Raw genomic sequence first — 22,398 nt, 5'->3', positions numbered from 1 at the left:
CAACCAAGAGAGGGATTTGCATATTCCGTATACAGTTATTAAGAACAGTACAGTAAGAAAAATAATCTTCCTTTCCAGGTGTATTTTTGATATGGAATCAGTGCACCCCTTCAGTTAAGACAGAGAAAAACATCGAAGAATGTTTCTGGAACCATGACATCACCGATTTTAACTGCTGGTCAATTAAAAATATCTGGTAACAAAAATAACCAAAGAGATGGGGTATTTTTCTTCTTCTGCCACTGTGAAAGACACACATGCACACAAACACACACGCAGATGAGACAAAAGGATGGTGCTGGTGGAGAAGGAAGCTGTCAGCACTATGGCAAGTATCTAATACTGTCACACAGTGACCTGTGGCTGAGAGCACTTCATTTCAGTTTGTGGTATGTCTGTATTCTAGTCACAATAGAGAGGAAGCTAAATGCACCCTCTTTCACAGTAGTATAATGCAGATGGGTGTTTTATGTCTGTTCGAAATGTTACTGCTAGAGAAGGTAAATGGTGAAGAGGACCTATGCTGGACTTGCTAATAATCTCACCTTCTCCTTCCAAAACAAGGAGTGTTAGAATGCATTTACTGGGACATACTGTTTATGGTAAATGTACAGCTATGACTGAAAAAGAAAATAACTGGCACTGAATAAAAGAGGCCACTGAATAAAGGAGGCCAGTGATGACTATACCAAAATGCCTGGCACAGCAGCTCCTGCCCCTTCCCTTGGCACACAGAGCCAAGGAACTGCTGGCTGCCCCAGCCAGAGCAGTGCCAGAGCAGTGCCAGCGCAGCACACTACCAAGAGGGCAACATCAACAACCAGCTGCAGGATGCTGCTGAGAACCAGTGCTTACCCTGTGTTTGTTACCAGAACAGATGTCATTTAAAGTCCAGCCTAATGTTCTCTGGAAAACTGCATAAACTGACTCAACAGCAGTAAATGTTCACAACCTCAATACTGCAGGGAAGCCAATCAGGGCAAGTCTTTGCACTGGTGCGAGGCCTCTTCTAGTTAGAACAACCCAGAGGCCAAATAAACACAGGATTATGGAAGGCAAGACAGCCCAGCTTCAGAAATATAAACTACAGGGTTATATCCTTCAGTCATTCTGTGGAATATGGTCAGGTAATGAATTGTGCATTGGTGTTACTATTACAGGAACATAACTTTGAGGTTTAGTTTTGTTTTTTTTAGAAATGCAGCATATTCTGAAACTCTTTCAGCTTTGGCTTTGGCTTTACATGTATGCACAATCTCATGTAAAGCTGTGAGGATTTAATCTTTTTATAGTTCTGTTTTCTGAAGAGGGACAACAGAAATCTACAGGGAAAATGGTTCAGAAAACCAACCAGAGGAACATTTAAGACTTAGGTATACTGGTAAAATGCTGAGGTATTTATGATTTTGGTGAAATTCAGAGAAGGGCAGTGAGGAATATTTTATTTGCAATTTACAAATGCACTGTAACCCCTCACTCACTTCCAGAGTAACACTGGAAAGTAAGGATTTTTAACCGCCCTTAAAATCTTTGTTGGTACTGCAGCTAGAAGACAATCCCATTCTAAGGACAGCTCAAATCTTTGACTACTACACTGATAATGCTGGGTTTGTCAGAAAACACCTACTTAAATAAATAGCACTCAGAAGATATCTGCAACACCAAAATCCTTGACAGAATCAGATCTTTTTAAGAATACCATCCATAAGTCCATCTAATTGCAGGGACAATGTGTGAGCAGACAACAGCAAAAAATGTTGCAGAACCAGACATCAGGTTACAGATGCTGAACATCATGAAGTCAGAAGTAGCTGCAAACTAGGTGCATGATAAATGTGGCTGAAAGTAACAATTGTCCTGTCTGCCTTTTGTATTACTCTGTGTCCAGGAGCATTGCAGTCAGTGCTATGTCCACCACAGGAGACCTGTATCTATGCTCTTTTCTTCTTTATTACCCCACTGTGCTGAAAATCTTTTTGGGCAAATGCTCTTCACTAATGTGCACGCTCAGTGCAGACTCCAGCAGCAAGTAAAGAACACCCACTCTGTGGATTCTGGTAGCCACTGGTGTTGCTCATTAGAGAGGACAAGGATTGAGAATGATAAATTTGGCAAATTTGATGGGGAAGAAAGCCTGTCTGAATATGATCTCTGGGTCCAGATACTAGCTACTAGCAGCCCTGCTGTGACTCCAGCTGAGGTGGTGGCACCAACAGCTGGTTGCAGAGAATCACATGAAAAGACCCCTGCATTGGAAATGAGCACAGAAAACTGAGGGTTGGAAAAGATAAACAGCGTGTGTGTTGGTGTCACATAGTACATGCTTGTTTCAACGAGAACAAAGAAGTAGTCTCTCTTACCTTCTGACTAACCATATCTAATGCAAGCACTTGTCTCATGCCACAGGCACATTCCTAAGGTGTGCTGCTCTCACTGCTTTCTCATGCCCCACCTAGCAATTCTCCTGCAAACCTGGTAAACTGGCTAAGTCACTGTGCAGGCACCACAATTTAGTGTTACAAAAAGCCCCCAGAGATTCTTAATCTGTTTTACCCCAGCACTTACAAACTGAGTGACTTTAACAGACACTCAACAAGAAACAGACAAGTACATTGGGCTTATGGCAATTTTAAGGAGTTTTCACTGTGCTCCATGAAGCACTTGTAATTTCTCAGAGGGGAAGAAAAATATTGCAGTGAATCCTGTGAAACTTTTCAGTACTGCCACCTAAAAATATCCTGAATACCTGCACGTATCACTGCCACCCTGAAAGAGAGAATTCTGATGTAAATATTGGGAATTCAAGTTCTCTTGATTCTGTTCATATCTCTAACCTAACAGCCTCTGGTGAGGTTTATATTCTTGGCATCTGTGTTTTTCATCCTCCCAGTAGCAAAAAGCAGTTTACACCTGCTTTCTAACACCTGATCTACAGATGGGTAGTGCTGGAAACATTCAGTGGTGAAAAGCTACAGATATAAACCCAGTATTAGCCAAAATGCACAGTAACTCTGGAATAGAGCTATTCTCTCCAAAGACTGCTAAAGCTGCAAATAGAAGCAGGTACAGAATCACTTGGCTGGAATAGCTGGGTACTTGTGTGGTATTTCTGTAGGACCAATGGGTATCTGGGACTCTTCTTACCCATGGGACCTGTAACCCGAGTGACTGCAAGCCCTAGAGGGAACTAATTGGAGAAGAGTATCAATTAAGAGGTGTTTTTAATAGAACAGATGAGTTTCCAGAAATCAGAAGGACTCTTTTGCCCCCATGCTGCTGAGATGGAATTGCTTCTTCTCTCCTCTCAGGAGAGCTTCAACAGTCCCAAATGATACCAACTGGTATACATCAACTGGTACCACCAGAGGTTTGAGAAACCACCAGGTTTCTTGCATAGCAAGAAAGCAAACAAAGGACTGACAGTCAAGGTGTCAGTCATTCCCATCCTGATGACTGACACGAGATCCTACAGTGACAGTGAGCTACTGAAAAAGTGAGGTAGGAAAATAAGCGGAAAAAACTGTATGAGGTCACTCTGACCCTCTGAACCCTTAGGTCAAGAAAGGGGAAAAATACATGGGGCAAAAAAATCACACAGCCAAAAAGACTATGAATTGCATCTGTAAATGGGAAAAAAGAGGATTTAAATAATCCAAAGGAAGTACATACAAAGCATAAGATTAGAAGACATTTTTGGAAGCCAAGAGGACAGAAACTTTCTGTTGGAATAGGAAAAAACCATCAAAATGCCTGTCAGAAGAAGGAGGAATCAAAAGATAGAAAAGTTGAAGATATTTTCCTCTCCCTGGTTTTGGTGGGGTATATTTATTGGGAACTGGGGTGGAACTGACAGTCAGGTCTGGGACCTGCTCCTCCTGCAAGACAGAGAGGGAGTCTGGGACACCAGAAGCTGCCCACTCGTGTCTGGGAGCTCTAGAGAAACACAACCAGGTTACTTGGAATCTCCACAAAAAGGTTAGTCTGAGTCAGACCCTAGAGCACTGACACAAAGAAGGGAGCACGACAAGGTGGAAAGCATTTTGCTGCCTTTACTTCATCTGGAGAGTTGGAACGTGTGAAGGAAGCTGATGATAACCAAAAGCCAAGAAATGAGCAAGGCCAGTGACAGGTTCTTCCTGAGAGGTGCTCATCTCTACCAAACTTCTGTTTGGGAATCGTCTTCTTGTCTGAAGGTACAATCTGAAGAAGACATCTAGAGACAATGGATAATGGCAACACAGAGCAGAGAAACCAAGAGCACTTGAAGTAAAGTATCTCAAAGCTTCTTGCTCCTTCTGCAGTTTTGACCTAACACTGACTTCCATTAAATATGTATGTAATATTTATGTTCTGTAAGACAAGGAAGGTAATTCAGAAGTATGCAGAACTAATTTTTTTTCATTGCTGTGTTTGGCAGAGAGAAGAATGCTTTGCCTTCTCCTGTTACTTTGGTGTCACTCTGCTAGGTAGTACTGAGAGGGTGCTGGAGTTAAAAAACAACTTCAAAAAGTAACTGCTATCTCTAAACTGGTAGACACCTCACATTCTTACTGTGCCTCAGATTCTCATATACCATGCTGCATTTTATTTATGCAGAATTTTTTATGCAGAATTTTCCAGTCTACACAGAGAGACTGGTCCATCGCTGGAAGACACCTGTGAAAACACAACAGCATTTCAATGCTAAAAAGCAGGAATGTTTAAAAATACTTTGAGCACAAGGCTGCAGTTAATGTTTCCTTGCAGTATGTCTGGCTGAGCTCTATGAAAGTACCACATCCGCTGAGCTCAGGCCAGCAGCCAGTGCAGGCTTTCTCTTCTGCTTGGTCTCTTCTGTTCCAAAGGACCCAAAGCAGCCAGGGGAGAACCCCTGCAGCGTGGCCTGACAAAAGTTCTTCCAGGCTCTCTCGGAAGAAATGAAAATAGTCCAAGCCTGGTTGAAGCTTTGAGGTTCTCTCAAGTTTCTGCTTCCTTCTGAAGGATAAACAAGGTTACAAGAATCTGCAGTATATGTTGGTTATTTAGCCTGCACGCAGCAACTCTAGTGTACCAAGGGATTTTAATCTCTGTGTAAATATTATAGCCATTCACAGCAATGCTTTAGGGGAGAAACAAAGAGATTTATTCAGCTGAAACCACAGGGAGAATGTCAATAGGCATAATGCAACTGCTTGATTTGGAGTTTAGTCCGGATACTTTTTCCGATCAAATGAACTGTGGAATGTTTTAAAACAACTCGTTGTTTGTTTTGGGACAGTGCAAGAGAAATAGGGAACGGACGGCTACAGATATTTGGGGAGTGACAGGGGGAAAAAAGGCAGAAAGAGCACTGAACAGGGATGAGGGAGACTTGCAGTTATTCCCAGCCTTGACAGCAGCCTGGTGGCTGGCTAAGTCACTTCACTGCAGCATGTCTGGTTTCCTCAGGCATAAGATGAAGACACTATCACTCTTTTCAAATGCACCTTGTATCTTGTGATGGAAATCAATACGTCAAGAGGATGGGTACCGTTGTCACAGAGCTCTCCTGGAATACAATTTGCTCCCTGGAAGAGATACAACCACCACAGAAGCAACATGGAGCTCCTCAGACAACTTCTGCCATAGGGCAGATGGCTGAAGCCCCATGTGCCTGCAGGTTGTGGGCCAGGAACCATCCAGAGAGAGCTCCTACAGTGGGATACTGCCAGTCCACAACTTAAAATAGAAGCCAAGGAAAACCTTCAAGCAGTGCAACATGAACTGTGCTCAGCACAGAGATGAAAGATGAAAATCAAGGTAAAAACTTGTCACCCTTAGTGAACAGACTGGCAAAAGTCAAACTTCTTTTAAGGTATTAAAGAAGAATTCTTTTTAGGATAGATACCAACCGCATTCTCAGCTTACCCCACCAAATAAAACTACAGTTGACATTTTCAAGCATGAAATATCTTTTTGAAGTGGCCACAAATGTAAGCTCTACACTTTGTAAATGCTTTCTTGAGGCAGAGGATTCCCATGGCAGGGCACTGTTTCATTACAGATGCTGGAGGAGCACAGTCCCACTCGCAAACTTCTCTGTACGTAATTGTCTGTTTCTTGGCTTTCTCTGTGCCTGACCCTCTAGCTCATTTCAAACCCATCCACACAAGCTACCGATTTTTGCTTGTTTCAGAAAAATCCAGAAAAATAACCAAGAACTGAAAACATAATTAAAAGAGATGCAATATGCAAAGTAGTAAAACTTACTGAAATCAACAATATATGAGATGATTTCACATATAAAGCACCAAAATTAAGTTCTGCCAGACTATTTTAAAACATATTCTTCCTCTACTGAAGAAAAGTGGGGGGGGGGGGGGGTGGCATATTTTTACCTGTGAAGTTATAATCTGGGAAAAATTGAAATATTTTTTAAAATAAACTAAAATAAAACAATTTAAATTGAAGAATTCTGCAAAAAGTGTCTGAAAGGTCTGGCAAAATTCAGATTGCTTCACTGCAGTTCACTGAATTCACATCTACTAAATCTGTGAACGAGGACTGTCTGAGGTAGTGTAAATGTGACTGAATAGGCATCTTTCCTTTCAAATATATGGAATAGCAAATAAACCTAGGTACATTACTGCCAATCAAATAACACTTATACTTAAGGGGTTACCAAAACTGAACAGGAAAATATGTTTTTCACTCTTGATGCAATCCTGGGCAGATTCAGGAAGGCATCCATGAATTGATGTACTCCACTAAGTAATCACTCACAAGCCAATATGTCTGCCCACTTCAGTTTTGCTTTGGTGAACATCCTGGAGAAGATGACCAAATCTGAAGGAAAGCATTGAAGTCCAGAAACCGTGCACCCCTGCAGATTTTCATTGTACCAGTACACCATTTTCCAAACACCCTGTTCCCTTTAACAGATGGAAGTCAACAGATTAAAGGTCCCAACTTCCCAATGCAAAAGGTGGCAAGGAGGCACACGCGTATTTGGAACTGAAATAGGCTATCAGACTGTATTTGGTTTCATGAGCACTGGTAATGTTATTAGTCTAGTAATGATAAGCAGTGACAATGAACAGTGGATGGAATACAGTTCTGATGAGCCATACCTAGCTCCTTTTGTATGTTGTCAGGGATTCCTGTAATAGTCTTTCTCCTTTTGACTTTCTTCGGCCGTCTTACCACCGTGTCTGTGTAAATTAGAGACCGCCGAATGCTGGCTTGGCGGTCGAAATTCTCCCCTAATACATGGTAGAACAAGCAAAGCAACATTACTTCCAAGCACACTGACATCATGCACTTTCTTCCACTAGTTTTGTTGGAGAAATGGAAAAAAAGACATTAATAAATGGTGTTAGCTTGGTCCTACAATGAAGGTTTACACTGAAGGAAGATACAGCACATTATCACAGTAAGGTTTTAGACACAAATATTCACTACACAGTACTATATCTTTTAAAAGGAATTTTGACTTCTTGAGCCCAGTTCGTATTTGGTGAGAGCAAAATACTCCACAAGCAAAGAGAATCCCTGCTTTCATTTGGCCCTTCATAGGTTTTGTTAATTTATTTTTAAGTAACGAGCTGCAGAAAAAGCAAATCTGCTCATGAAAATGAAAGATCACAACGGTTTATGCAGGACCAGACATTGCTATTGGCAACAGCTATTACGATGCCTTTGCACAGCTCCATCATTAACCCACATGAGGCCCTTCTTTTTCATTCCAAGTTGCTCTGAACCTGTCAAGTGCACCACATTTCTGGTGTTGATCTTTTAACACGAATACAAATAAGAACTACGGAGCATGCAGAGATCAAATTGATCTCGTGGACTCATAAATATTTCAGAGCGAAAGCGGCTTAAAATTTAAACTTTACAGATGATTATAAAAATATACAATGGCAAGAGCTAAAAAAAATCTGCAAGTGCACTTTGCCAGATAAAGCCTTATGATGACCATGTGCTGTATCATAATGGGACCCAGAAGTACCACTATCATAAAGCTTTTCTTTAGGAATTCACTTCTGTTTAGAGGTTTATAATTTGGCCATTTCACTAGTAGTAAGATAAAGACTGCCCTATAGATTATGAGCTAATTCTCTCCCACTTCTAAAAATTTAACAGCAACACCCCGTAGCTTACATGTAAGTTCCCTTTTTAGAAGTTTAAACATTTTAAAGCACTTCTCGATGTCCTTTAGATGACCCACTTAAAACTTAAAGGCAGAAAAACCTTGATATACATTGTACATGTTTTTTTCCATTGTACATTTTTTTTGAAAATTGATGACCAAATTATTTACCTCTAAAAAGTGATTAATGCACAGTAATGATACATCATAAAAATTACCCCGGCTGACTGCACATCAGTATGATGTGTGTCGTGCGAGTAGCATAGAAAACCTCATTACCTCTGTAACAGCTAAAGATACAGTCATATATTAAAGTATAGCATGTAGACTTGTGAAAATGCAAGGAAAAAATCTAGCATTTTCATTCACCATGTCGTAAATATAAAGACTCTGACTCTGTTTGACCGAAGCCTTGACCACAGGCCACACTTTTGCTAAGTGGAATCGTTGCAGTTACAAAATGCCAGTTTCATCCGACTTTTGGATTGACTGAAATCAGATTAAAGGAGGGGAAGCCCATGGGAAGTATAAAATTGAGAGCTATGGATCCCACTGGCTTAGCAGAAGTCCTGAAATATTGAGACAGACTATCCACTCTCCGAGGCAGCACCAGTACTAGGATGTTAGGACCCGTACATGGTAAAAGTCAGGACATTCGGTTATCTTATCCTGCAGGATGATAAAAATAATTCTAGGCACATTAGGCAAATCCAACAGATTTGAAGGAGAAAGTTTTGCATCTCTGAACATATCTTTATCCACTCAAAGGCCAACAATCATGTCTGAGGTGAGCTGGAAGAAATAAAACTTAAGTGGTAAGCAGAGGGTGCAAACAAAGAGAGAGTCTTTTACATGAAGCCTCAGACAGCACAAACAAGATAGCCATGGGGAAATATTACTGTGTCACCTGATCCACAGTAACTCGTTCCAAATGAGTTACCTAAAAGCTAACTCAACAATCCATCTTTAATGGCTTTTGATACACAAAGGCCACAATGCAAATCTGTAGAATTTCAAAATAGCAACTTCAGTGAAATCCAACAAGCAAAATCAAAATGTCTCAGTCTTTTTTTCTTTTTTCACTGTCATCTTTTTCATTTTAGAAACTATTGATGTCAATGGTTAAGTATATTTTACAGATTTAAGAATACTTTTCTCATTCTCTTACAGGTTTGTAATAAATCATCTAGGTATTCCTTATATACTTTACTCAGTTGTCCCTCATGCAATATACCCAGTTTCCTTGGATTCACAGAAAATACTTAAGTATGCGCTTAAATCTCACTGAAGTCAGTCAAGCCAGACTCAAGCAAACGCTTAAATATTTTGCAGGATCCAGCACTGATCACCTCCACCATTACCAGACTCCTCCATCTGGAAAGAAAGTTAGATCCAGAAAACCCATGAGAACAGACACCATTATATATAAATCTTTTAACCCACAAGATATGTAAATGCAAAGACTGGCCACCACTAGAAAATTCAGTCCAGCCCCTTCCAGAATAAAGCTCAGCCCAGGTACTCTGAGACCAAAACTGCTTCCAAACCTGGATGTCTAGTCAGCAGCTTGTCAGCCTAATGCAATGCCCCTGCACCTTCAGCCTATCCAACAGATATTTTTATGACTACTGTATTAGTTGCAATCTGTTCACCAAAGAACCCTGAAAGCTGAACTCATGGAGAATTTATTGCACAGCCAGGTGAGAGGCCTTTGTAGTAGAATCACCACTGCTGAAAACATTATCAATTGCCAGCAGCCTCTTCAGAGGTTAATCTTTCATTTCATGCCAGGAGTAATAAAATGGAAGTTTTCTGACCTCTCTTTAGGGATAGTAAGAAAAGAGAGTGTGTGAAGGAAAAAGCCAAACCAAACCAAAAATTCTCAATGGTTTGTTCTGTGTTATGTTGAACAAATGACACTGGATTTGTCAGTTTTTTTCCTGCCTCGTGCAGTAACATAAGGAACTTCACAAAATAAAATTACTTGGTGTGTGGGAAAGCAGAGGAGGGGAGAAGATTGTGACTTTTTAAAAGGAACAAGGACAGCAGCTTTTTTCTGTGTGTTGTGTGTGGCTCACACGCTTGCCTTGCTTTATAGTAGCAATACAATTATTTCAAGGGAAAGGGAATAGTGGATCCCAGAGACCAAATCACATGGTGCAACAGCAGCATTCCTTTAACGCTTTCCCTTTCTACCTCTTCCAGTTACCACGTTTATAAGGAAGTAAGTGCTCAACCACACACTCCAAAAAGGCAAGATATAATATGCATATGTGCCATTTTAATCACAAAAGTTGAGAATTGATGAGTTTCCTGAGTCCTGACTAAACAATTCAGGGGACACAAGCTCTGCTACATTTGCTACACCAACCAAATTATGCAGGTTGAAGCCACAAGCATAATTTATCCAAACAAGGTAATGTTCCACATGATGCTGAATTAATTCTATGAGTTATTTGATCCCTTTACCTCATTTTTCTTTCCATCTGTTTACTTCTCCCCTATCTTTTGCAGTAGGCAAGGTCATTAAATCAAACAACAGATTACTGTTTCTCTAAGTATACTGTGTTCCTGCTGTCACAGTATCTAAGCCCTACTCAATCTTATTGATTTTGTCAGATTATCCATTGTTCCCATAACTTGGCCTTCTGCATCTGTATCCTAAATTCTCTAGATAATGCCAACTGGCCTAGTAACACTTCAGCATTGCATATATTTTCCTTCTATTAGTTTTCCAGAGGTGGGGTGTTCATGATTTCACATTGTCTTCATCTGTTTACTTCAAGTATTTTCTGCTATTTAAGGAAAAATTTCTTGTTGATTTCTCAGTGTTTGCTGATGTTTGTTACAGCTGTCCGGTTCCTATACTACTAGAATATTTAAATACTATTAAATAATACTAATTAAAATACTAGTTTATAAAAATACAGGTGAAAAAAGCATTGATAGTCATGCAGGGAAAGAGAACCTAATTTACTTTCAAAACAAAACCAAACATTGCAAGCTATTGATTGTCAGAGTAAGCATGGAGTCAGAGCATGCCATATGGCATTTGAAATAAATTGGATATTGAATATCATCATGGCTTTGGCAAGCAAGCAGTTACTTGAATTAACTAATAAGAGACAATCTTCATACTGTGCAGAAAAAAAAGGGGTTATCAAATTGAAGTGATAATTCCATTTTTGACAGAAACTCTATTTTATGCACAACAAAGTATCTATTCAGCATTAGGCTTTAACATAATTTAACTTCTGCAGAGTGAGAGTTATACAACTGTAAAATCAAAGAGCATTTTCAAAACGAAGAGTTAATACACTGTTCATAACAAGAAGGTGACTCTCCTTGACACCTAAAGCTTTTGTTACTGATAAAAATTGGACCCTAAAGCTCTTTTTCTTGATTTTTGTAACATTTAGTCTTTGGAACACAGAAGTTCCTGACAACTTTCCTTAAATAAAATTCCTAGAAGAAAATCTTAAAATATCATCAACATTGGATAAAACATGATTTTCAATTACATATCCTCAATGTAGTCCACAGCAAAACACTGCTATTTATCTGCCCTCTTCTTGTACTTCATGATTATCTAATGCTGTTTCAAGCCCACATATTTTAACCACTATCTCCATTAATGATAATTTTGAGGGTTTGATTTTTTTAAATTAAGCTCAGATTTACACTATTAAACACAAAACAGTTTTCACAGAAAGGTGTGGTAAAAAATTCATGCATTGAATACATGAGTGTCTGAATACTAGCCAACTGTACGGATCCCCTTTCATCTCTGCCCTCCCTCCTCAGTGGAATGCAATTACTGAAATTAAAAGCCTACCAGTCACATTAATAGGAACCACATCTGTTTGGACGGCTTGCGCTTGTTGTCGCATTTTCTCTTCTGGTGTTGGCAGTGGGAGAGACTTAGTCCAGTTGGTTTGGGTGTTGATATCTGATAAATCATTTGTAGCTGGACTTTTAGGCCTTTTGATGGTAACAAGCTTTTCTTCTTCAGGGGAAGAGACAGGACACTACAAACAAATACATACAACAATGTGAGTTTACTACTGAAAAAATAGAGGTAGGAGTATGGTATCATAAGGTGCCGCTGCTGTAGTCAGCATTGGCTGCTTGTAGAGCAAAATACACCCTCACAAATACCATACATCGACCTACATAAAGAGCAATTTTAAAAATACACAAAAACATGCACAACAAAACACTTAGTTTGTATTTTTTCCAAGACATTTGATTAGTCTAAGGAATATATACCAATGAAGGAGAAAAGAGTGGTGTTGCACATAGCAAAGCACAGTAACTAAACACATCTTACACACTGACATAGCTCCTGCAGCAATTAACCCCTCTCTTCCCACACCAAGGTTTGCCTTCCCCCCTCACCTCCCCACGCCCTATTAGAAGATGAGAGTTGAGCACTGCTTTGCTCCAACTGCACTAGGCTGTACGAATGCATAAGGTCTCAGCAAGAATCCCATTATCAAATGACAGATTTTAGTAGATCTCAGTAAAAAGCCAATCAGCACACTCCACAGAGTCACCTGCCATTAATCAGTGAGGTAAGCAACTAACTTTGCTTTGGTCTTGGAGAAACTCATGCCACAGTCCAAGGGGTTACATTTTTCAGGGTTAAAGCACTTAATATTATCAGTAGTCACAGAGGGGTAATTTTAGAAGTCAGTTCTTCTCAAAGTGGCACCTTGAGTGGCACTCAATTTCATGAAGTGTTTTACTTAAAAAAAAACCAACAAAATATCCATCCAATAAAACAAAAATCTTTCTGCATGAGAGAAAGAGGTTGCAACAGCTTGTGCAAATCCCTCCACCAAAGTTATAAGCCAAGAAAACCGTTTCCTTTCAGGGAGCAAATCTGTTTTCATTACAAGGTCTTTGCTTTCATACCAGTAATGGCACAGAAAATCATAGAGCAGCTTTCTACTGACAGGACCGTACTTGTCCATCACTGGGGCTTCTAGCAGGTGGTCACAAACACAAGTGAACCTGAGAGAAACAGCCTTTCCTCCTCCCTACTCCTGCCAGCAAGGCACTCCACCAGGGAATGCCAGAAGCAGGAGAGGAAGACCTGGAGGGAAATCAACCACAGTTTCCTCCTGCCCCCAGACAAAACAAAAAAGAGGAGAGAATATGGAAGAGGAGCTGCACAGCGTATGCAGTACTTGCAGAGATTTCTCTGCAACCTGCTGACTCCTCTGGTTCAGAGGAGTTTGCTTTGGACCTTCCTCCCTACCACCCAACCAGAATTACCCCTCTCTTTTCTTTTTACTCTCTCCCTTTGGAAAGCCAAATACTACTCAGAACAGGGTTGTCGGTACTGGACCACTGCCTCTTACCCGTCATTGCTGCACACAGGCATGGAAGGAAATGTCACAGCTTTTCATAACAGATAAAAACAGGATTTTTTTATTATTGTGGTTGTTCAGTCTAAGTGATCTGTTTTCTCTCGAAGCTGAGTGGTATACAAAAGACATGCCCAAACACCGTGCTGCAACCGCTGTTCATAATTTCTGATTTTAATTTTCTTCCTGTTACTATGAGGAGTTCCCACTGTTTATAAATAAATAACCATTTATTTATTCTGTTATGCTTTGACTCTACATCCTTTAGGACAGAGTCCAACATTTTATTAAGTAGAAAATAAAAATAAAAGCAACTTCCAGGCAAAAAGTAAAAGAAAAGTAAAACCTCTTCAAGCAACACTAAAAAAACATGTCAGGCAATGAAACTATTACTAATATCATTCTGTGGTTTGGAACCACACTTCAAAACGTGGGAGCTTTTCTTCAAGGAAATAATCAATTTCTGACAGTCTTGAGTTTCTTTCCTAGAGAGGCTGTGGAAGGGACAGATACTGCTCTGTAAGTAAGGGTTCAGTTGAGTGAAAGCCCCAGCAGTTCTATCAATACAACCTTCTTGGAGGACACCAGTATTTTTTCAGGCCTCTGCTGTTTCTAAAAGGCTCTAAACCCAAGTAATAATATGATGTGAGCGCTTATATTTTTTTGAGAGTGTGTCCATACACTGTTTATATATACATATACAGTGTGGGCATATATATACATCTATCTGTATTTACAAACACAAGGACTTTCCTACCTCAAATTACCCAAATTCATAAACACCTTCATCAACTTAAGCAATTTGGGACAGGAACGCCGTTGAAGAAGGAAAGCTGCCTCCAGGTCATGCTTTCCCCCCCAGTTAGTTTTAAAAAGTGATTGAGATAGAGAAAGGGTTTGTAAGGAACATGGCAGGGAGGTGATAGCCCACCTGTCACAGCAGGCATGTGTATACACACACTTGAAGGAGTAAGCAAGGGCTGAGGCAAAGAAATACTGTTTTCCCTGTTCTACAATGAGCTTTTCTCCACTCTCTCTCCTCTTCTGAATCAGGGAGACTAAGGGAGACACCCCAAGCATAGTTCTGCAGTTTGTTTGGGGTGAGGATGCACCAGTGACCTTCAAATACGCTACTTGCTTGATACTGCCAGTGTCAGTACATGTCACTTTCAGACTGCACTGCAGTGCCAGGTCTCAGCTGTCACACAGCAGTCTCTAAGGGCTACTCCAGTACGTCAAGTGGCAGAGATACTGGTTACAAAGCCATCCTTGCTTTTCATAGAAATCACTCGAGCCAAGCAGAACAGGTTTTTTGTTACAGTATATGAACAGAAAAACGAAAGAAGTGAAGCATCTGCTACAAGGGAATCCTAATTAATCAAAGAATGTGAAACATCAATCAGAAATTCTGCAGAATTAGAAGCTGAGAAAATTTGGGACAGATGGAGTAAGACAGACAGAAATGAGTCAGGTTATATGAGCATATAATCAATGAGAAGCAACTGAAAACCCAGTGGTGCAGTTGAGTTCAAAGCAATGTCAGTGAGAAAACCTCCTGCCACAGGACACACATGTACTTCTACAAAATAATTCCTCAGAAGAGTTGGAGGTGGTTTTGGGTGTAAGAATAAGTGTTCACATTTCAACTGCAGGTATATTTTCCATGGATTCTGAAGAAACATGGCTGTCTGTACTTATATCCTTTCTTCCAAAGTACTCTCAGTGATAATGGTATAGGCATGACAAAGCTGTAGACATATTATGTATATTTACATAATATGCAGCAAGTCATCTTTCAGCCTTCTTCAGACAGAAATTATTCACCTATATAATTAGGATGAAAATGAGATTTACATATTTTTAGCAAACATTCCCAGATTTACAGCAGGGAAGCTCGGTGGAAGATGCAGTGAACTGTTGCTGCGTGTCTTCTCCAGTCAGGTCTGTTACACCTGAAGTAGAAACGAGGCACAGCTGATCATAAACTCTATATTCATATCAGAAGTACTTGTCCCATTTTTAAAGCACCTGTGAGCCATAATAACTTTACTGCTAGTCAAATGCCCAAATCCCTGGAATGGGTTTTTACACTCATCTCCACAGGAAAATCTGTAGGAATATGTGCTTTTTCATGGACGTGGTAATGGGTAAAGGTGGAATGGGAAAGCAGCAGCCTCGGATCTTGCAGTGTTTCCACAAAGATGTACTAGGACGGAAAAACCATGAACTTTCAAATGAGAGTTATTAAAATAAGATTCCAGGAGAAAAATGGCCTATAAATATCCTATAGTCAAGCTGTATGGCTCAGTAAGCTGGAGCCTCTCCGATGCCTTGTTGACATATTGTCCCCCAGCCAACTCAGCTGCTGAGAGATACAACAAAAGAGTTTCACTATCTCAGCACTTTCATGCTATTTGAGAGGTCCCAGATGACAAATGAGTTTATGCTATGTATCTAGGACCACTCTCTGCCTAAATAATCTGTTTATTCTAAATCCTTTTTATATAATAGGGGTTCATACTACATTATTTAAAAAAAGATAGAAGCTCCAGGAAGATAATTCAACCCATACAAATTTTACTTTTCAGCAGAGACTTCAAACTTCTAGTCATCTACCCTACTGTCTACTAAAATCACTTTTAAAATCATAATTTATCAGAAAAATAGATTAAAAAAACCCAAGAGTTGCAGACAGCAGCCATAGAGCTCAGCTGTCTATTACATTTGCCAACATCCTATTTCTGCCTCCAGTGTTTTACTAGGTTTGATGGGTTCAAGAGCCATTTTCCCAACACCAAGGGATCAAGACAATCAGTAACAGGGAAAAGAAAGCCAAGACCCAAACCTAGCCAACTGAGACTGGCACTTCACATGCCTAATTCAACCCATGGGGTTTCACACTGTCTCATGGAACACTGCCACATTATAAATTTACATGAATTTACATTTTAGATGAATTAGTCATTAGACTCTTTGGTGTCCTCCAGACCAAGGTCACCAGTCTAGCTCCCACAGTTTCTACAGAATATTCCTTTTTATTACTTCTACACACAGATCTCCACTTGCACTACCCAGCACTGCTATCCTACTAAATTCTTCATTTCATAACCTTCATTGTGTCTCAGCAAGTTAAGAACATTTTGTCAGTGAAATTACTGACTATCAAGCAAATTATCACCTTAACAAACACTGCAGAAATTTTCTTTTCTTCTTCCTCTACTCTGTTGTAACAGGATAAAAAACACAAGAAGATCTGTATGTTCGGAGCTCTAGAAGCCTATCTAGTAGCTCCCTTAAGATAAAGGCCAATAAATTGGATCAAGGTAAAATTTAAATCTGATGATGCATAGAGCAGATACTTTTCCCTGAATATTCTCTCAGCATTGGATGGAGTCCTCACCCTTCAAGAATGCACCCAGTTGCTTTCTAAACCCGTGTAAACTTTCAGCATCCACAATTCCCACAGCAGCTGCACAGTCTGAGTATGCAATGAATGAAGAATTACCCTCTTTCCTTTGTTCAAAGATTTTATGCACTCACTTCCTTATGCCTTGGCATTTCATGTATTATGAGCTGCTGTTCCAGCTCAGAAAATGGTACAGTATTTTAAAAAAAATCGAATCCATGTAAATGGTATAAAATACAAGAGCAGTACCATGTAACTGCAGCAGAAGGGCAAGAAGGCCACCTGAGGACACCACCACCCAGAGGTATCCTCAGCTCTGCCAGACCTCATGCCTCAGGGCTTTTCAGGCATGCCCACCTCCAAAACTTTACCCCCTCTTAACACCAAGTACAGTTTTACACTAGACTTCCACAGATCAATACAGTTAGTGCACTTGTTTTCACTTAAGATACTTAACAGTTTTGTGCAGATATTCAAGAGATAACCAACAGTTCAGATGATCACAGTGACAAAAATATACTCTTCCCCCATGTCACATCCCCCCCAAAATAAGGGAAGTAAGTGGTTTTTTCACCCAAAGCACAACTATTAAAGCAAAGTTCATAAGCCAAATAACATGACATAGGGAAAAACACCATGAGTTTTGGGTGCCCAAACATTTTCATAAATGGAATAAAGAAATATGTGCAATACTCCATGCTTGGGAGCAGATACTCTCTGTAGTTCACATATATCATTCAAGAAAGATGCATTCCTCCAAATCAGTAGAATTTTTCCTTGGCTAATTAAAAACCAATGAAGCAGCCAATTAAGTAAAACACAGAGTCCATTGGGGGAGGGGTTTCAAAGGAGGCAAATGTTAATAGGCAAAAAATGGAATAAAAAATTCTGTGAACCAAGTAAATACAGGACACTGTACTGCAAAGAGGATTACAGAGGAACATAAAAGAAATTAACCTGGCATGGGACTCTTCTTTTTTTAATTGTTTTTTTTTTCCTAAGCAGAAAAAAGCAGCAGGTAACTACTGAAGGCTAAGACCAGAGTAAGACTGCATATATGCTAAATGCTACATGTAACATCAAGCTGCAGATATGGCAGCTGGATGGTCCCACTTGTGGGCAAAGTACCTTGTTGTTCCAGGGAACCAAGTTACAGCAGGCGCTAATGCAAGACTGAGAGATGCAGTCTAACAGACTAGACTGTTGAGTGAGACAAAAAGAAACAAAGAGAGTAAGTGGTAAAAAGGGAAAGAAAAAGGAGTAAGAAAAAAAAACCACACAAAAGACAAATACAGTTAATATACACATGCATACATTTCAGAACGTAAGGAGAACTGGAGTTTGAACGTGACATTTCAAAACATCTTTTACACTGGTAAAACAGAGTAATACTGAAGGACAGGAATATTTCCCAAGTTATGCCACCAATAGCAACATGTAAGACACAAGAAAGGAGAAGACTGGTCACAGTACTGAGATGTAAAATCCAGGTAAACCAATTTAATCACCAATAAACTCAATTAGGATCAGTACTACACTGGAGCTTGGCCTGTGCTCTATTAATCTCACTTGTAAGAATCAACATTAAAAGTAAAAGGGCAGATCCAAACATTTAATTTTGTATCAACTTCCACTCAAGAGACTCCAGCTTCTTATGTTTTCTAACTTTGTTATTCATTTTTGGTTGGGCCTGCTTCTCCTTAGTGGTTTTCCTTTGGAACAGCACACGTTCTGTTTATCTTATCACCGAACCAACGTGCTTGGTGGTTACTACTGTCTGCTGACAGACACCCACCTCCACAAGACCTGAAAATGCCTGTGGATCAACACCTAGCCATGGTTTCATATTGTCTCCATTGTAGACAGACAAGCCAAATATCTGGCTATGGTTTTTATTTTTAGAAGCAGATTAAAAATAACAGGGAAAGCTGGTTTCCTTTGTGATACCACCCACTCTTTTTTGCTGCAAGTTGGCAATTATATCAACTAAGAAGTTTATGAACAGTAAACAGGTATTAATCCACTCATCATTATTTTGTTGTTGTCTAATTTTAATTATTAAATACTGCATGCACAAAATTTAAATGTTGGCTTTTTTGCTTTGAATAGACAACAAAGCTATAAGGCTTTCATTTAGTGGTAAGGAGTTCACGTTTTGAATCACAGGATTTTTGGTGACCCCAGTTCCACACTCTTACTGAAGAACTCTCCTGACAGCTGAAATATGATTCCCTCAAGGCATAAGACTTATTAGAATTACTTGGCTCTTTACCAGTAGGATAATAATTCAAGTTCAGAAATCTGTTGTGGTAAATATTAATTTAAAGAAAGATTAAACATTTATAGCATTTTTTTAAAAGTACCAATTAAACAGAGATACTGGTCAAAAAATTCCACAAAATAAAGTTATACAATATGAATGGAGAATCGTATTACAGTTTACAAGAAATTTATGTCTTTGTGAGCTGGAAATAAGAGGGGCAGGGTTAAGGCTAAGGTTCTGAGATAATCAGTAACAGCCAAGACTGTCAGTTTGGCAGCTATCTTTCTCCACAGCTCTGAATCATTCTTTCAGCTATAATATTTAAAGAAACCTATTCCAATTTGAAATGGAAGTGCTGTCCTATATTTAAAGCATACTTAGTTGCATTAATTTTCTCTAGAATGCACAGAAATTGTTAGTAACGCATTATGTTAACACTCAAAAAACCCTTAACCAAGAAAGGATGACAGTTCTTAGTCTCCAAGAATCCTCACCCATGCTTACATACTTTTATGCAAATTGTTTAAAGAAAAGTGTATTTATATTTTTTAAATGTTACATTAGTTTTACATGTGCAGATGGTTATATGCTGCACAGCACTGGCCAGGGCAAGTCGATGACATATATGTACACATTTATGTGCAGTACATTAATAGCAACAAACAAGGTACTAATATTTTCCCCAGTGGAAATCCTAATTCCATTGGTTTCAGCAAGGTTTTGCAAATTACCATTATAATGCATTCCACAGTATGAATGTGCTTTACATTCTCGGCTCACCGCCAGTACATACCACACACAGCTAAACAAGATGCTCTAACATTCCCTGCCAATACACAGATAAAATGCAATCACCACCTGGACAAGAGACTCTACATATTCCACAACACCTTCTATTGTGTGACTAAAACCCACGGAGGATAAAACTGAAAACACTGTACTCTTTAAAGTGCATTCTCACTGTCTGCATATTTTGCTGATAAGAGTTATAAGGTCCATACTACAGAGGGACATATGGTTTAGTAACAATTCAAAGAAATTAAACTTGTTACAATCAAGGACATCCTCCCATGCTGGAAGCAAGAACTGTTTTTGGCAAAGTATTCCAGAATATCTATCTTGAAAATGCCAGGAGCTCTGGAATTTCAGCTTTAGACAGGCACACTCCAGTGATCATGCCATCCATCCAAGCAGTAACATCCTAAACCACTACACTGCAGTCAGCTTTTTCTTCAGAGTCCACAGACACAACAGGATAAAGACAAGAGAGAGGAATTTTTCTTTTTCAGAACAGTAACACAACTTACCAATTCTGTAATTGAAATCTATATAAATTGATGTACAAAGCAATATGGCTTTATAACTTTCTTAAAACTTGTGATCAACTGTTTCTTCTCCTAATTTATTTCTAGACTCTAAGCTAAGCACACTGGGAGTTGAGATGTGGGAATATAAGCAGGAAAATCATGAAATAAACTGAAAGAAAGGCAATAAACCCAACTTAGTGGATAATCTTCATTTTCTGAATGCCTTTACCAAACAGCTGTGATGGATTAGAACAAAGCTCCTATCAAACTGAGTAACTGCCTGTATTAGCAATTCAAAGTGTGCACCTATCCAAGTTACAATCCAAGGAAGCTGATGGCTGCTGAATAGCTCTTCCTGCTACTTGAAGGTAAACACTTAGCAGCTACCCCTGCTGGAGTCTTTCCTACAGAACATTACCAAACCCTTTCCTGCTTTCACACTCTGAACATGCCAGAGGGAACTTTATATCACTGCATGGGTAGAACTGGAGTTTTAAGAGACCATGAAAGTCAGATGAACTATGGGTAATGCAATTCAAAGAAATAACCATCTTTGTGATCCTTTAAAAATCCTGCCTTATCTGAACAGTGTTATGGCAGGCAATTAAACTGCAACAGGCAAGTATTTTTTCTGATACTTTGCCCCCCACCATTACCTTTTGTTCAATTTCTTCATAATCATCCTGGTAACTGCCACAGATTGCACTGGAGGACGAGGAGAAGGTGGGGCCCTGAGAGTAATACTGCGAGCTCCGGTAGCCATCCCGCCGCAGCTTGTCACACTCTGCCGAGAGAAAGAGAAACAGGAGATGAAATCATGGCAAGAGCCATCACTGTTTATGCCTGTCCAACGGCACTTAAGTACTGAATGTTCTTCTGAAAACGTTTACCCTGCATTAACATTGTCTGCTGCCCCAAGTGACAGAACCCAAGGGCGAATTCCTCATTTCTGTATCTGTAATTCCTCCTCCCTCACATGTGTGACATACGTAAGCCCACACATAGCGTATTAACCCAGGCAATGGCAAGTGCCTTGGAAAGAAGGGGGAAATCGATTTCTTTATTTATTTAAGTGAGGCCTGGCTCGGTGTCTTGACAGATGGCAGCATCTTGCAGGATGGGAGACGGATGCATGCGAGTAACTCCAGGGGTCTCATCTGCCAGGCCGGTACACATCTATTATATGCCTTACACTTGAAATGATGATGATGTTGCTCACTACTCAAGCACCATCTGCTAAATAACTTTGGCTCTGACCACTTGTCTTGTCTTCCTGTCTGTGGAAGAGACCATTTAATGTGATTTTGGAGAGAGGAATGCAAACCACAGGGATCTCAAAATCTTGTGTTGCTGCAGAGCACACATAGTTTAATACTACAGTTTCTAAAGTTCAGAAAGAACTCAGAGCAGACATGCATCCCTACTCACAATAGCCAAAATTCCAGTTAGCATTGCATCCCCCTCACCAAGTTTTCCACAATCATCTTCCTGCCTCCTAATTGATATTCAGTGTGATTGTGCTAAAGAATAACAGACGCCAGAGCATAAGGAAAAATTAAATGTTCAAGATGCGGCAACCAAACTCATCAGACCAGTTAGCTTTACATTTCCAAAGACAGATATCTGAATCTGCTGAAAGATGATGAAAGCAAGAAGAAAATTAAGTATTTGGTGTATTTCCATTTAAAGAACTGAAACTTCTACACAGTACGCAGGCATTATCACAACACAAAGTGCTTTTATTATCACTCGGCAGAGAATGTCTTTCTGTGATTATATAATCTGTCTGCCTATCTTCTAAATACTCCTTAAAATAGGAAAGATGCAATGCTTGTACCAAGGGCAAGGTTTTGCCTAGCAAATGATTAGGTGGAGTTACAATGTGCAACTCCAGCATATATGTCCTCTATTATGCCAAGATGCTTCTGAGACTGAGGTGT

At 39.7% G+C, this 22,398-nt stretch overlaps 1 protein-coding gene across 7 annotated transcripts in view; it reads right to left on the bottom strand.

Annotated features, from left to right (window-relative positions):
* The window catches only part of NHSL1 (NHS like 1), a 174,663-nt gene that overhangs the window by 11,774 nt on the left and 140,491 nt on the right, over positions 1-22,398 (bottom strand). For 4 of the 7 annotated variants that reach the window (XM_056488660.1, XM_056488661.1, XM_056488665.1 and 1 more), the window contains exons 3-5: positions 21,115-21,242; positions 11,946-12,138; positions 7,089-7,220 (exon numbers count right to left, since the gene is read on the bottom strand). In XM_056488660.1, the coding sequence (XP_056344635.1) occupies positions 7,089-7,220; positions 11,946-12,138; positions 21,115-21,242 (453 nt within the window). The remainder of the gene's footprint in view (positions 1-7,088; positions 7,221-11,945; positions 12,139-21,114; positions 21,243-22,398) is intronic. The other 3 variants (XM_056488663.1, XM_056488664.1, XM_056488666.1) reach the window with 1 other exon arrangement.

Source organism: Oenanthe melanoleuca, chromosome 3, assembly GCF_029582105.1.
Source record: "Oenanthe melanoleuca isolate GR-GAL-2019-014 chromosome 3, OMel1.0, whole genome shotgun sequence".
NCBI classification, from domain to species: Eukaryota; Metazoa; Chordata; class Aves; order Passeriformes; family Muscicapidae; genus Oenanthe; species Oenanthe melanoleuca.
Note: the sequence above shows the minus strand (reverse complement) of the source record. Positions and strands in the feature narration are given on the sequence as shown.